This window comes from Stegastes partitus, unplaced genomic scaffold (genome assembly GCF_000690725.1).
Source record: "Stegastes partitus isolate 25-593 unplaced genomic scaffold, Stegastes_partitus-1.0.2 Scaffold528, whole genome shotgun sequence".
In the NCBI taxonomy this organism is placed as follows: domain Eukaryota; kingdom Metazoa; phylum Chordata; class Actinopteri; family Pomacentridae; genus Stegastes; species Stegastes partitus.
This window is the reverse complement of record NW_007578259.1, coordinates 263,103-274,733: the sequence shown is the minus strand read 5'-3', so window position 1 is coordinate 274,733 and position 11,631 is coordinate 263,103. Positions and strand designations below refer to the sequence as shown.

Below are 11,631 nucleotides of genomic sequence, written 5' to 3'. Positions count from 1 at the left end.
CCCAGCTGACTCAGGGTGAAGGCAGGTTCACCTGGACAGGTAACCAGTCTATCACAGGGCTACACTTAGAGACAGACAACCAAGCACACTCACATTCAGTTGGGTTTTTAACCTTACGTTCAGTCTGAATTGTATATATAACAAATGTATTACACCACCTGTCTAATTTGTTAAGCACTGGGTGTGTGTGTGTATCTATATATCTATATCTATATATAGATATCTCTATATAGATATATAGATATGTATAGACCATGTATATTTATAGACCATCCAGCATCATGAAGTGCTGTAATGCCACTCAGCTCTCCCCGTTTTACCAGTTTGACCTTTTAATATCCAAATCTGAGCCGACTCACTGGCTTACTAATCAAGCATAACATTCATCACTAAAACTAATTTTTCTGTTTAGGAATGTAGGTAAATAACTATAATTTGACCTCTTAAGAAGAAATGATAATGTGCAAATACTTTTTTCAGTTTTTTTTGTAAAACAGTAAATCTGAAAATTCATGGGAAACAACAGTAATTATATTTTAGCATTCGAAATATAATTTCGGAGAGCTTGTACATATACATACCCAGGTTTCTATACTATTTCCAGTTCATTCAGTTTACCACAGCTGGACTCCAGTCAGGTTCCAGACATATCTGAAGGATTGATGCGACCACAATTTGGAACCACAGCAGGGTCTGAATTCAGTTATTTACCTTTAATAAAGTCACAATACATTCTAACAGCATGTTTTCCTTTCGTTGTTATGGGTTGTTGGATGTAGACTGATGGGAAAAAGGCCATTTGATTCATGCAAAAATCCATCTGCAACACAGTAAAGTGTGCATAGAGTAAAGGAGTCTGAACACTTTCTTATTTTGCTCTCACCAAGACCAGCCAGTGCAGTGGACAGGGAGGCGTTGGTGGCGGTGTGGGCTGGGAAGGCTGAGGCTTCAGCTGTGGATGGGGGTGGAGGGCTGGATGTGACCCTGGGGGTGACCACAGCAGGAGAGCCTGGACCCAGGTCTATCAGATTGTCTTCTGTGGCTTCACTTAACATCTGGAACAGGATAGACAACTGAGGTTAACAACAAATACAAGGACTATGCAGTGCTTTGAGTTCAGCTAGCAAATAAAGATGAGGGAATAATATAACTTTGTTGGGGATGTTCGAGTGTATAAAGGAACACTTTGCAGCTACAGAAATCTACAGGATTGACTAAGCAATTTAAGAAAACCTTGTGGGTTGTGGATTGGAGGCTCTGCAAAGGAACAGTATCGGGGGTCGAATAAACTGTTGCATGAGGCTACACACGTGAGGAAAAAGGTCATTTACAGGGAAAGGAAGGACATAAAACATGTAGTTTTCCACTGATGTTTACACATCACACGGGGCTAAGCATTAGCACCACACAGCAGACGTGTTAACATCCATCACCCTGTTCATCACAGCGCACTGGCTGGGACTGAACGTGGTACTGGTGTCATACTTGCCTCCATCAGCTAGCCACAACACAAACAGACAGAGCACACAAAAAGATCAACACAACCCAAACACAAACAGCTATGTGGGATGTAGTGAGAGACGACCCAGTCCTCCGCTGGCAAATGACTGATGCTGGCAAGAGTACACTTTATTTTAGCAGATTGGAAGTGCTTTGCTCCTTCCAGTGTTAAAAAGCTTTTCACTTGCATTACATATTAATGCTGCGGGGACTGGGTTTGCTGTAATAGACGGTAAATGGTATTTATTAGTTCAGATACTAAGATGGGCTGATTTAAACATATGCCATAGCACCTTTAATGTTGGACAAATTGCCACAAATGTAGATGTACTGAAGCGTAAGAACACATTTCTGAAAACAAGCGAACCTATTTGGGGCGTTTGATTTCCATTGATGGTACTCACCCCGTTGTTCTGTGCAGCTCTGCCTGATCTGTACCTCTCATACCTGTGAGCAACAGAAAAAAACCTTTCAGTGTTTTACCACATGCTGTGAGGTTCAAATGCTTACACGTCTCTCATTTGCAAAAAAACAGATGAAAGCGAGATGCTAGCAGTCACAAACCACAGAACGCTAAAAAAGAACAAATTATGCCCAGTGCTTCACTTTCTGATGTAAAACCAGGTAAAACCAAATCACAGCTTTAGGTACAGTATTCACAATCCTGCTATGAAAGAAAAGAACAAAAAAATGGTGGATTTTTCAGTCATGTCACCATGACATCGTCGGTCCTCGTTGTGCAACACAAACATAATTGGTTGCTTAATTACAAGTACCTCTCATATCGAAGGAAAATGTTGTTGAGGTCATCGTTGACATGTAGAAGCTCCTCCGTCACCTCCTCGTTAGAGACACGTGAAATCAGCTCCACCACTCTCTGCTGCATCGCTCTGCATGTTCTGTTCAGCTCCTGGACCAATTAACACGTCAACAGACCAGTTAGATGAGAAAAGTGATGGAGAGTGGTGTCTACTTTCAGAAAATGTGCAACAAATACACTGAATATATTCTGTATTTCTGCAATGCATTCAGTGTTGAGAAAGTCAGGCACATTTGCTAGTGTTAATTCTGCAAAAGCCTTTTCCTGCAGTAGCTGAAAAAAGAAGGAAAAAGTCAGCAGAGGTACCACATAGCCATTGTATTACACCTGGCACAGGTTCCTGAGCACGAGGCCAGGGCCTTTTAGGCGACACAAATACCTGAGTGGATTTGGCCTTTGGAGATTAAACTCTGCATGAGTTTCTGTAACACTGGTTAATTGCCAGTTCCAGGAATTTTACCACCTTCAAGTGGCTCTTAATAAGTTCTGGGTGAGAAAACTAAACACATTGCGCCCCCTGGTGGCTGCACAGGATTACAACATTTTACAGCTGACGCCACTCTGAATGTGCGAAGGGATACACAGAATAAAGAAGACCGTTCTGCATGAGCCTGTGGTCATTTTGTTTTATTTTAATGCATAGAGTTAGCAAAGTATTCTTTCATCTTTTATGCAGAAATAACACAAAGCGACAACAAACCTTGATGTGTTTCATTCAAAGTGTCTTCTGATTTGTTTTTACTTTGATGCATTAAGAAACCACTTTCAGTTATAATTAAAACATTAAACTAAAGTCACGTCAGACAGTTTGTGACATTCAGCGAGTTAAAGAGGAGGTGATAATCCCACCTGAAGCAGCTCCAGGTCCGAGGCGTCTTCCTGGCTGGGAACCATCTCAGTGAGCATCTCTGACATGACTTTGATGTTTCCTCTCACTACGTCCAGCTCACTACGCAGCCGAGCAATCTGAAAGCACAGAGACCAGCTTGTTTATTATCAGCAGCACAGAACAGCGAGTCCGTTGTGATACAAAACGCTGTAATCTGCTTTAATCCACACAATGTAATTACAGACTCTGACTAAACGGATCTTACAAATGAGTGAAGTTGACTCCAGCTTTCTAGCAACAAGGTAATATCATTAGTCAGAGGTTGCTGTTGGTGCTCCTCACCTGTTCAGGGGTTGCAGTGATGGGGCTGGGCATGCTGGAGACCTGTGGTGTAGCCGGTGCAGCTGGGGCAGGTTTAGGCGTCCCAGCAGCAGCAGGTGAGGCGGGGGCGAGGTACTTGATCATGGCCGGATCCACCTCAGGTGTACCCTGAATGAGAAAGAAGGAACCGTATAGGACCCTGCTGTGTGCATGTATCTGTGTGTGTTTTCCTTCTACGTACTCTCTGTGGTGTGTGAATGGGAGACAAAGCATCCAAGTCTGCCATCGGGAACTCGATGCCTTTCCTCTTCAACTCCTCATAAATATGGACCACCCCGGTTAGATCGGGGCTGCTCCTGAAGGCATCGGCCCAGGCCTGTCACAACACACACAAAGACGTCCAACAAACATGAGAAAAGTTTTAACAGGCAACTGTTTTCATATGTACGTAAGAAAAAGTAGAAAATACATTTTTAAAATAAGACATCTTAATACAAGTTGTTAACGGTACATAGCAGTATAGAACAGACAGCATTTTGTTTTAATGAAAGAAAAGCTAAATTAATATTTAAACCTCTATCATGCTCCCATATTCGTATATAGTAAACTCCCTCTGATAGAGGAATCTCCATGGGGGCTCCTTCCTGCATTAAATATTTAAAGGACAGCAGAAAGACACACACAGAACACCACCTGTTGGCTGAGGTGGCTCCAGGTAACCAGAAGTCACTTGTACAACACCTGGTCTCTGAGGAGTTCACAGTGTCCACCTGAACTCCTCAGAGACCAGCACAGACCTGCACGACTCTGCTCACTGAGCTGTTTGGTTCCTTTCCACCGTTGCCGACCGCTTGCTCAGATCCAAAGGCATCTTTGGATTGTTGGGCTCTCTTTTTAAATGCATAAGGTCTGTACCTGACTATGTTAAGGCTGTGAGATGCCATATGTTGTAAACTGCACTATACAAATAAAACTGAATGGAAATTGAACAGAGCTGATCATGTTTCACTGCAGTGTAACTGTCCGTCTATGTTAAACCACACATTTCTTCAGGTCTCACACGTTTTCAGGCATTATGAAGCACTAAAGGAAAAACAACACGAGTGTGACGAGGACAGAAAAAAACTACAAACAGCTGTGATACCTGAATGAGAGACAGCACTTTATCCTGAACGATAGTCGGAGGATTAGTTTTGGGGGAGATGATTTTGACCAGAACACCATCAATGAAGTCTCTGTTGGCCACCTGGACGTGAAACCTGTGACCGCAGTTCTTCACACACGTCTCCAATACCTGCAGAAAGAAAGAAAGACGGAACATCAAACAGTGAAGTCTGGCAAATAAAAAAAATTAAAAAACAGCAGGGAGAAGTTTGCGTGTAAGAAGCAGCAGAGAAAAGGAAGACAGGATGCTTCTGCCAAACATAAAATACGCTTCTAACTAGCAATCAAAGATGTGGGTGGATGTGAACGCAGCTCTAAAAGCAGAGCTACTGTAAACAAAATGAAAGAGGAGCAATTTGAGGCAGATTAAAACAGCCCCCACGGTGGCTGACCAGGAACACAGGATCAGGAGAGGGCATGTTTACGTCGCCCGTACACCGAGGAGAGAGCAAAAGGTTCAAAGCCACACCGAGCTGCCGGGTGGACGTACTGGCGCTTTTAAAATTTAAAAAAATTCGGCTCAAAGGGTGAACTTCTTACCGTCAGCGCCAGCATCACTTCTCTGTAGTTCTTGTTGCCACTCAGCCTCTTCTTCAGCGCTCTCATGGCATCTTTTGGCCTGAAGAGAGAAACGGCACAGAAAGTTACAGCTGCAGAAGAAGCGCCCCTGCTGAGAGTGAGCATAGCATCACTGACTTTGTTGGAATAAACTCTTTTCTGTGCCACAATAACAGATGCGAGTCAGTCTGTCAGTGTAGCTGTTTGACTAAGACAGAGAAGCACTGTCACACCATCTGTCTCTCCCGTGTCTTTCTGCATGACTATGTCTCTCCCAAGGCAAAATAAAAGCTGTCCATGCATGAAGACAGTTCAGGCTGGTTCTCTGCCTAATACTCCCCATCCCCTCACCGCAGATGAGACATAATAAGATTTTATGAACTCCTTCATGAGCTACGGCACATTTACTGAGCGAGGGAGCTGAAACAGACAGAAATGGACTGACACGGAGGATAAAGTCTGATATATATGGTCCCTGGGCACCAGTGCGTTTGGTAAATAGAATGTCCTCAGCATGATTCTGTGCTGCAGTTGCCCGTTGTTGTTGGGTGATGCGTCTATTTTGTTATGTCGTGTTTCGGCGCCTGCCATCTGTTGTCACACTTGTAAAATTAGATAGCTGATTATGTGAAAGCACAAAGCAGCATGTGTTAAGACAACATCTCACAAACATTGATTTTCAGCTGCAGAATCTCCCGAATCTCCGACCAGACGCCGTCTATCTCGCCGAACATCTTGAAGACAATAAATTCTGTGTTCTGCGACGTTGAACTTCCTCTTTCTCTGCTGCAGTGTGTGTCGAGGGGTTCGCATGTGGAGACAATGGGTGTGTGTAGGCATGGAGAATGTGACTAACAGATTCCAGAAAACCATTTAAAATGTTCTTCTCAAAAAAGGCAGCTTGTTTTTTCCTTAAAGGTGATATCTGCTGGGACCCCTGAGTGTATTTATTTCAAGTCAGGTACACTAAGGTATCTGAAGTGCATTTGGAATAAACGGGGTTCTCCTCCTTTGGCACAGTATATCAGGTTCAGTTGTTTCTTCTAACAGCTCAACTGAATTTGACTACGCTGAGATAAATTACCATTAAACATGTCATATTTTAAAAGTTGCCAAAATTACATCCGTTATCAGAGACAGAAACTGTAAAAACAACCAAAAGAAAACAACCATCAGATTTTCAACTCTCCTGCCCATCTCTGACATGGGTTCTGTTGGGAAACAAACCTAAGCTTGAAATCTGGGTAATTCATCAAAATCACTTTATTCTACAGTCTTATTTCCAAAAATCCCCAAAACTAAATCATTTCCTCTAACCGGGTTTTGTAAAAAACTAAAAATCCTGCGCTCTTGAGCCGAACCGTGAAGACATGAGTGGTTCAGCTGTGACCAACAGTCCTGTGACAGAAACTCAGAGACGTTCAGCTGAACTGGGCCGGACTGCAAGCTGTGTTTACACCAAGCAGACAGAAGACAAGAATGGAGACTTACTAAACATGTCAGCAGTAATATATCTATGCTATGTAGAATCACCATTTTTCCAGTGTTGGTGACATCTGTGGCCACTTGACAAAATGTCATACATGCTGATTCCAAGTCTTTTATATTTATGTAAAATAAATAATATAAGGAATTTTACTTTCATAGCCCACAGTGAAGGAAAATGTGACAAGAGCAAAAGAAATGGCCAAGCAAAGCTAAGTTTTTGCATAACAATTTGCAGTGTATCCTCATCCACCTATGTATAAAAGAAAGAGTTTTCTTGTTTAAATAACTAGATTTACAATAGCAGCAGTGAAGAAATCTTGTGATTCCCACATTTGCAGAATCTTGTAGTCTTTTACACCACTGTAGGCTGGGCATGTTCCAATGTGGGAGGCTGATATAGGATTTTAATTCATTCTTTCTGTCAGTCAGTGAGTGAAACCTAAGGAAAACAAAGGGCTTTGTGTGGCGTGGTGTCTGTTGGCGCAGAACAGTAGTCAGTGTATTATTTGCTTGAGTCACTCCTTCAGCCAGTGTGCCATGAAACAATGAAAGTTCCATTACAGACCGCTGTGGGGCCACAAGTCACAAGTCCAGGAGGTGCAGCAGCTCACCCCTCGTCTGTTTCGTTGATGATGTCGCAGATCTCCATGTTGAGGGTCCAGTCTTCGTTCTGCAGGCCTCCATCTGTGGCCCTCTCTGGAGGAAAGAGCACAACCAGAGCCTTATTGTACTTCACTGTGGTGCTGTCTATACACAGATGAAACAAACCAACGCCCGAACGGTTTTATTTTGGCTTTAACGCTGGTTGTTCACGACCCAACTTACTCCCAGTTAATACCACATGAGGAGAAAAACACAACATCCCTGAGTGTTAGTGGCGAATGAGTGTTGGTCACCTGACGACACAAACGATACCGCGGCGGTCGCTTTAGTTAATTACAGCTGTGACATTTGATTCACAGTTTGCAATCTGCTTCCCAAGTCAGCATGATGCTGCATTTTATCTGGGCTCAGTCGACGCCTGCGCTTAAGTTGATGCACATTAATTAAAGCAACCCACATTTTACATAATACCGGGAGTGGAACTGTTGTGTAAGCAAATCAGCATGTGGTGGCAGACTTCAAAAGCTCGGCGTCTCTCCCGTGTCCTCTTCCACTCAGTTCAACAGTTTGTGGATAGAAGCGATATGAATGAAGTCGTGTTTTAGTTTAGCATTGACCAAAAAAATGCACTTTTACAAATTTCAGCAAATTCGGATTCAAAGTTTGCCAAATCCTGCTTGAACGTGGGATCCCTTTATTCTGATTGAGCTCCCAAAGCTGTGAAAACACTGTGTTCAGTCGAAAGTTTTTAGTCGTAAGTAGTTTTAATAGTAGGAGTACGTTTTTAGGTTCTTTAATGTCTTTTCCTGGATGCATGTTGTTCTTACAAGAAATAGTTTTTCTCAGATAAGGACAGAAACGTGACACAATATCAATGAAAATAGGCAAAATGATAAACTGACAAATTAAAAATATTATTGCAGCTACAGCGCAATAGGGGCTGTCAGTTTGTTAGTGCAATAAAAAGTAGGGTGAACAAGCTTTATGCTGCTTCATAGCTTCCTTTTTTGAGATGTGGACAGTCTGAGCAAACATGATCCATTTATAGCCTAACTGTAAACTAATCTCTGTCGGAAGGGTTGGGATGAGGTCTGGAGTCAGGAATCAGGAGACAGGTGAGACGACAACACTCCTTCATTCCGTTTTACTTTCACAACATTGCTGTTGTGCAAAAAAATGCTCGTGTGCTGTAAAACATCGCCCACCACCTGTTCCTCCGATGCCTCCAACTCCAGAAAATTAACTGAAAGAACCAAACAGTCAGCCGGAAAGTAGAAAGCCAACATCTCAGGGGAAAGTGACACTGGCTGTGGGTGTGATGCAGCTGTGTGCTCAGCCATGACTGTCATAACAGCCAAAAAACAGAAGCCACAGTGAGCTGTTCTCCCCTTCACACTCCACCCCACCATTTAATAGCATTTTGGCTACAGGCAGGAAATAATGTGATCCAGACTGTGAGCGGCTACAGTGATGAAGTGACGCTGCAGTCATCGCTGTTCCTTTCGCTCCGTCTCTTCCTTCCTCGCCGTCCCACAAATCCATCCATCACGTCCACGGATGCTGCTGTCTTTTAGGATCGTAGTCATTTGGGTGAGACTTACAGTGAGACAAGAAAAAGGCTTTTCTACCGAGGCAGGCTATGACTGAGTTCCTGTGACTGACACTCAATAGATTCTCATTAGACAATTCTTGAGCTTGAACAGGAGGAGCTTCTCTCCCTGAGGCTCAGAGGCCCTGAGTAGGCTGTCATGCCCAGGCCAAGGGCCTCTCGCTGGGCCATGATGCCTTCCTTTTGGGAAGCTCAGCATTAGACAAGCCTGACAGCCATGACTTATTCATGCTCTGACTCCCTTCTCTAATCAACTTGTCACAGACTGGGAAACCACCAAGAGATTGTTTGGGCATCTACAAACACACTTATCTAGAAAAATAAAGAGGCATGAAGTAAATTCCAACATGACTGGCATTTAAAAAAACACTGCTGTGTCTGGCTTCTGGGTTTCAGACTGTACAGCATATAGAGCATGAGTTTGGAAGAATTAACCTGCTCTGGGATATCCCATGTAATCTGCTCAAGTGGATTGTCATGTCGAGTCGGGGCAAAGCGCAAGTGTGTGGCAGAGGAGGAAAGAAAAGAAAGGGGGGAAAAAAACGGATCGGTCCATGTGCAACATGCTGGAACGGTTCTGAACAATCAGAGCCTTGCTAATGGAGTTAAATGCCCACTGAGTGCATTAATTCATGGTCCCCCCCCACCACCACTTCAGTCCTGGAAATCAACACCGCGTCAGTGAAGCCAGTCGATCACATGGCCTTAACAGTGGCAAGCTGTGCCATGCACTCGCCAACAAAGCCACAAAGTCCCTCTCTGGCCCATCGCTCTACCATGTGGACTTTTAAGACTCTTCCTCTCTCTGCTCTCCCACATTTCCTACTCATCCTCATCTTTTGCCTTAATTTTGTTTGCTAATTTTCTCCTTTTCTGCATGCACCAGGAATAGTACTAGTTGTTGTCTAAATATTGGATGAGGCTGCGACCTCTGATTATGAACCAGGCTCTACTGCATTAAACACACATCTATTTCCCTGGTCTGTCTGTCGTTCTTTGTGCCAGGTAAGTTGATCCTTTGGCCTTCTGCTGAGGCGTACCGACCACCACCACTGCAACAGACAGCTGGCTGTACAGCTCTGCACAGCGCAGCGACTCAACCGGAGAGATCTGGCCGAAGAAACAGCCGTCTCTGTGAAGCGGGGAAATCCAAGACGCTCACTGCACGACCTAGAAGGGCATCTGTGGAGTAAAATGCAAGCAACAATGATCTTGATGATTCTCCCAAGCTGTTTCAATCCAGTTGCATCAGCAAGCTTGACTACAGCACCGCATGGTTCCCACGTTTCTATGACTACAAAGTGAAAAAAGCAGGTAAAAACAGGCCAGAGACTTATTGTTATTTTTAGAAGAGCTTGCTAGTTTTCTCATCCAGTTCCATTAGTCCAGCATATACCCCGGACTCCCCATCACACACTTAAAATTGAAGAAGCCTCTTCGATGAGAGGTGAAACATCCAAGAATCAAAAAGAAAAAAGTCTGATTGCCGTCTACTGGTGAAGGGAAAACTCAAATGAATGCTGTGAGAAATGAGCCCACATCTGTTTTGCAGCAGTTTAACTAAACATTAATACAACAGGAAGTGCTGTGTGACATGTTTAGGATCGTTTACACAGCCTCATAAACACCAGGAACGCAATCAAAACTGTTTACAAATGAGGAAGGGAAATATTAGAGGCAGGTCACTGTGAGGACGGTGGTCTGACTGCAAACAGGAACAGAGCAGTGATGATGCTGCTGTAAAACAGTGTTGAGAGATATTCAATCCAAAGCAGGCGGTTCATCATCCCTGAGCACTGACAGATCTCACTTTGACATTGTTAGACTGAACAAACATTCATATCTGCAGGTAAGAAGCTGTTCTGTCATTGGTGCCATTCAGTGATCAACACACAGATAATCTTCCACTGCTCTGGATCTGATGTTTGTTTCAAGTAGCTTTTCAAGGCGAGATGCAAAGATAGCTGAAACCACACCAAAGGGATGTGGGAGGCCACATGACCTTCTTCTCCCCTCAATGAAGCATCAACACCACAGCACAGAAGACAGACATCTCAAAACAAGCCCAAGCAGTTTGGTCCACTGTGGTCCAGAAACTAAGGGACTATGGAAGTTAGCTGAGGCTCCGTAAGCCACTTTAAGCCACGACTCTGCTCGTGTCAGTCCTCATTTAAGTCCCTTGAAAACTGCCCTAGACTGTCTAAACAAGCGAACCGTGACTTAGCGTAAAGCACTTGTGATTATAGCGGACTAAGTTGGGTGGGTTAGCCGGCTAACAGTAGCTAAAGGCTCATTCCAAGCAGATGACGTTTGCTGCGATGATGCCTGCTAGCTAGCTATTTCCACCGGTTCAGCCTCCAGTAGGAAGCAGCAGACGCAAGTTTATTCTTTAGTTCCGTACTGTGGAGGAAGTAGAACACCTGCGATGAATAAAATCACGGCTAACGTACCTATACACTGGCCCACGGGAGTGCTGTACGGATTTCCCAGTAAGAACTCCATTTTGACAACAAACAATCCTTTCTGGAATGACAGAGGCTGCGGCCCAGAGGCGGTACCACCAAGCCCCGCCCACCCAGGAACTCTACTGGCTCAGATGATCTGGAGCTTCCATACGATTGGCTGGAATCAGTGTCAGTCATATTTAGCGCCCTGAGCTGGGTTCAACAAACACTTTTCCACGATAAACGTCTATTTTATTTGATAGGGAACAAGATACGTGAAGAATATACAAATATT

General features: G+C 43.8%; 1 protein-coding gene across 3 annotated transcripts in view; it reads right to left on the bottom strand.

Moving 5' to 3' along the window:
* The window catches only part of tom1l2a (target of myb1 like 2 membrane trafficking protein a), a 19,679-nt gene extending 8,263 nt beyond the window's left edge, over positions 1-11,416 (bottom strand). For all 3 annotated transcript variants that reach the window (XM_008287925.1, XM_008287926.1, XM_008287927.1), the window contains exons 1-10: positions 11,343-11,416; positions 7,292-7,376; positions 5,175-5,253; positions 4,615-4,764; positions 3,712-3,846; positions 3,492-3,638; positions 3,170-3,286; positions 2,277-2,410; positions 1,905-1,947; positions 884-1,055 (exon numbers count right to left, since the gene is read on the bottom strand). In XM_008287925.1, the coding sequence (XP_008286147.1) occupies positions 884-1,055; positions 1,905-1,947; positions 2,277-2,410; positions 3,170-3,286; positions 3,492-3,638; positions 3,712-3,846; positions 4,615-4,764; positions 5,175-5,253; positions 7,292-7,376; positions 11,343-11,394 (1,114 nt within the window). In that variant the 5' untranslated portion in view covers positions 11,395-11,416. The remainder of the gene's footprint in view (positions 1-883; positions 1,056-1,904; positions 1,948-2,276; positions 2,411-3,169; positions 3,287-3,491; positions 3,639-3,711; positions 3,847-4,614; positions 4,765-5,174; positions 5,254-7,291; positions 7,377-11,342) is intronic.
* Positions 11,417-11,631: the final 215 nt, after the last annotated feature.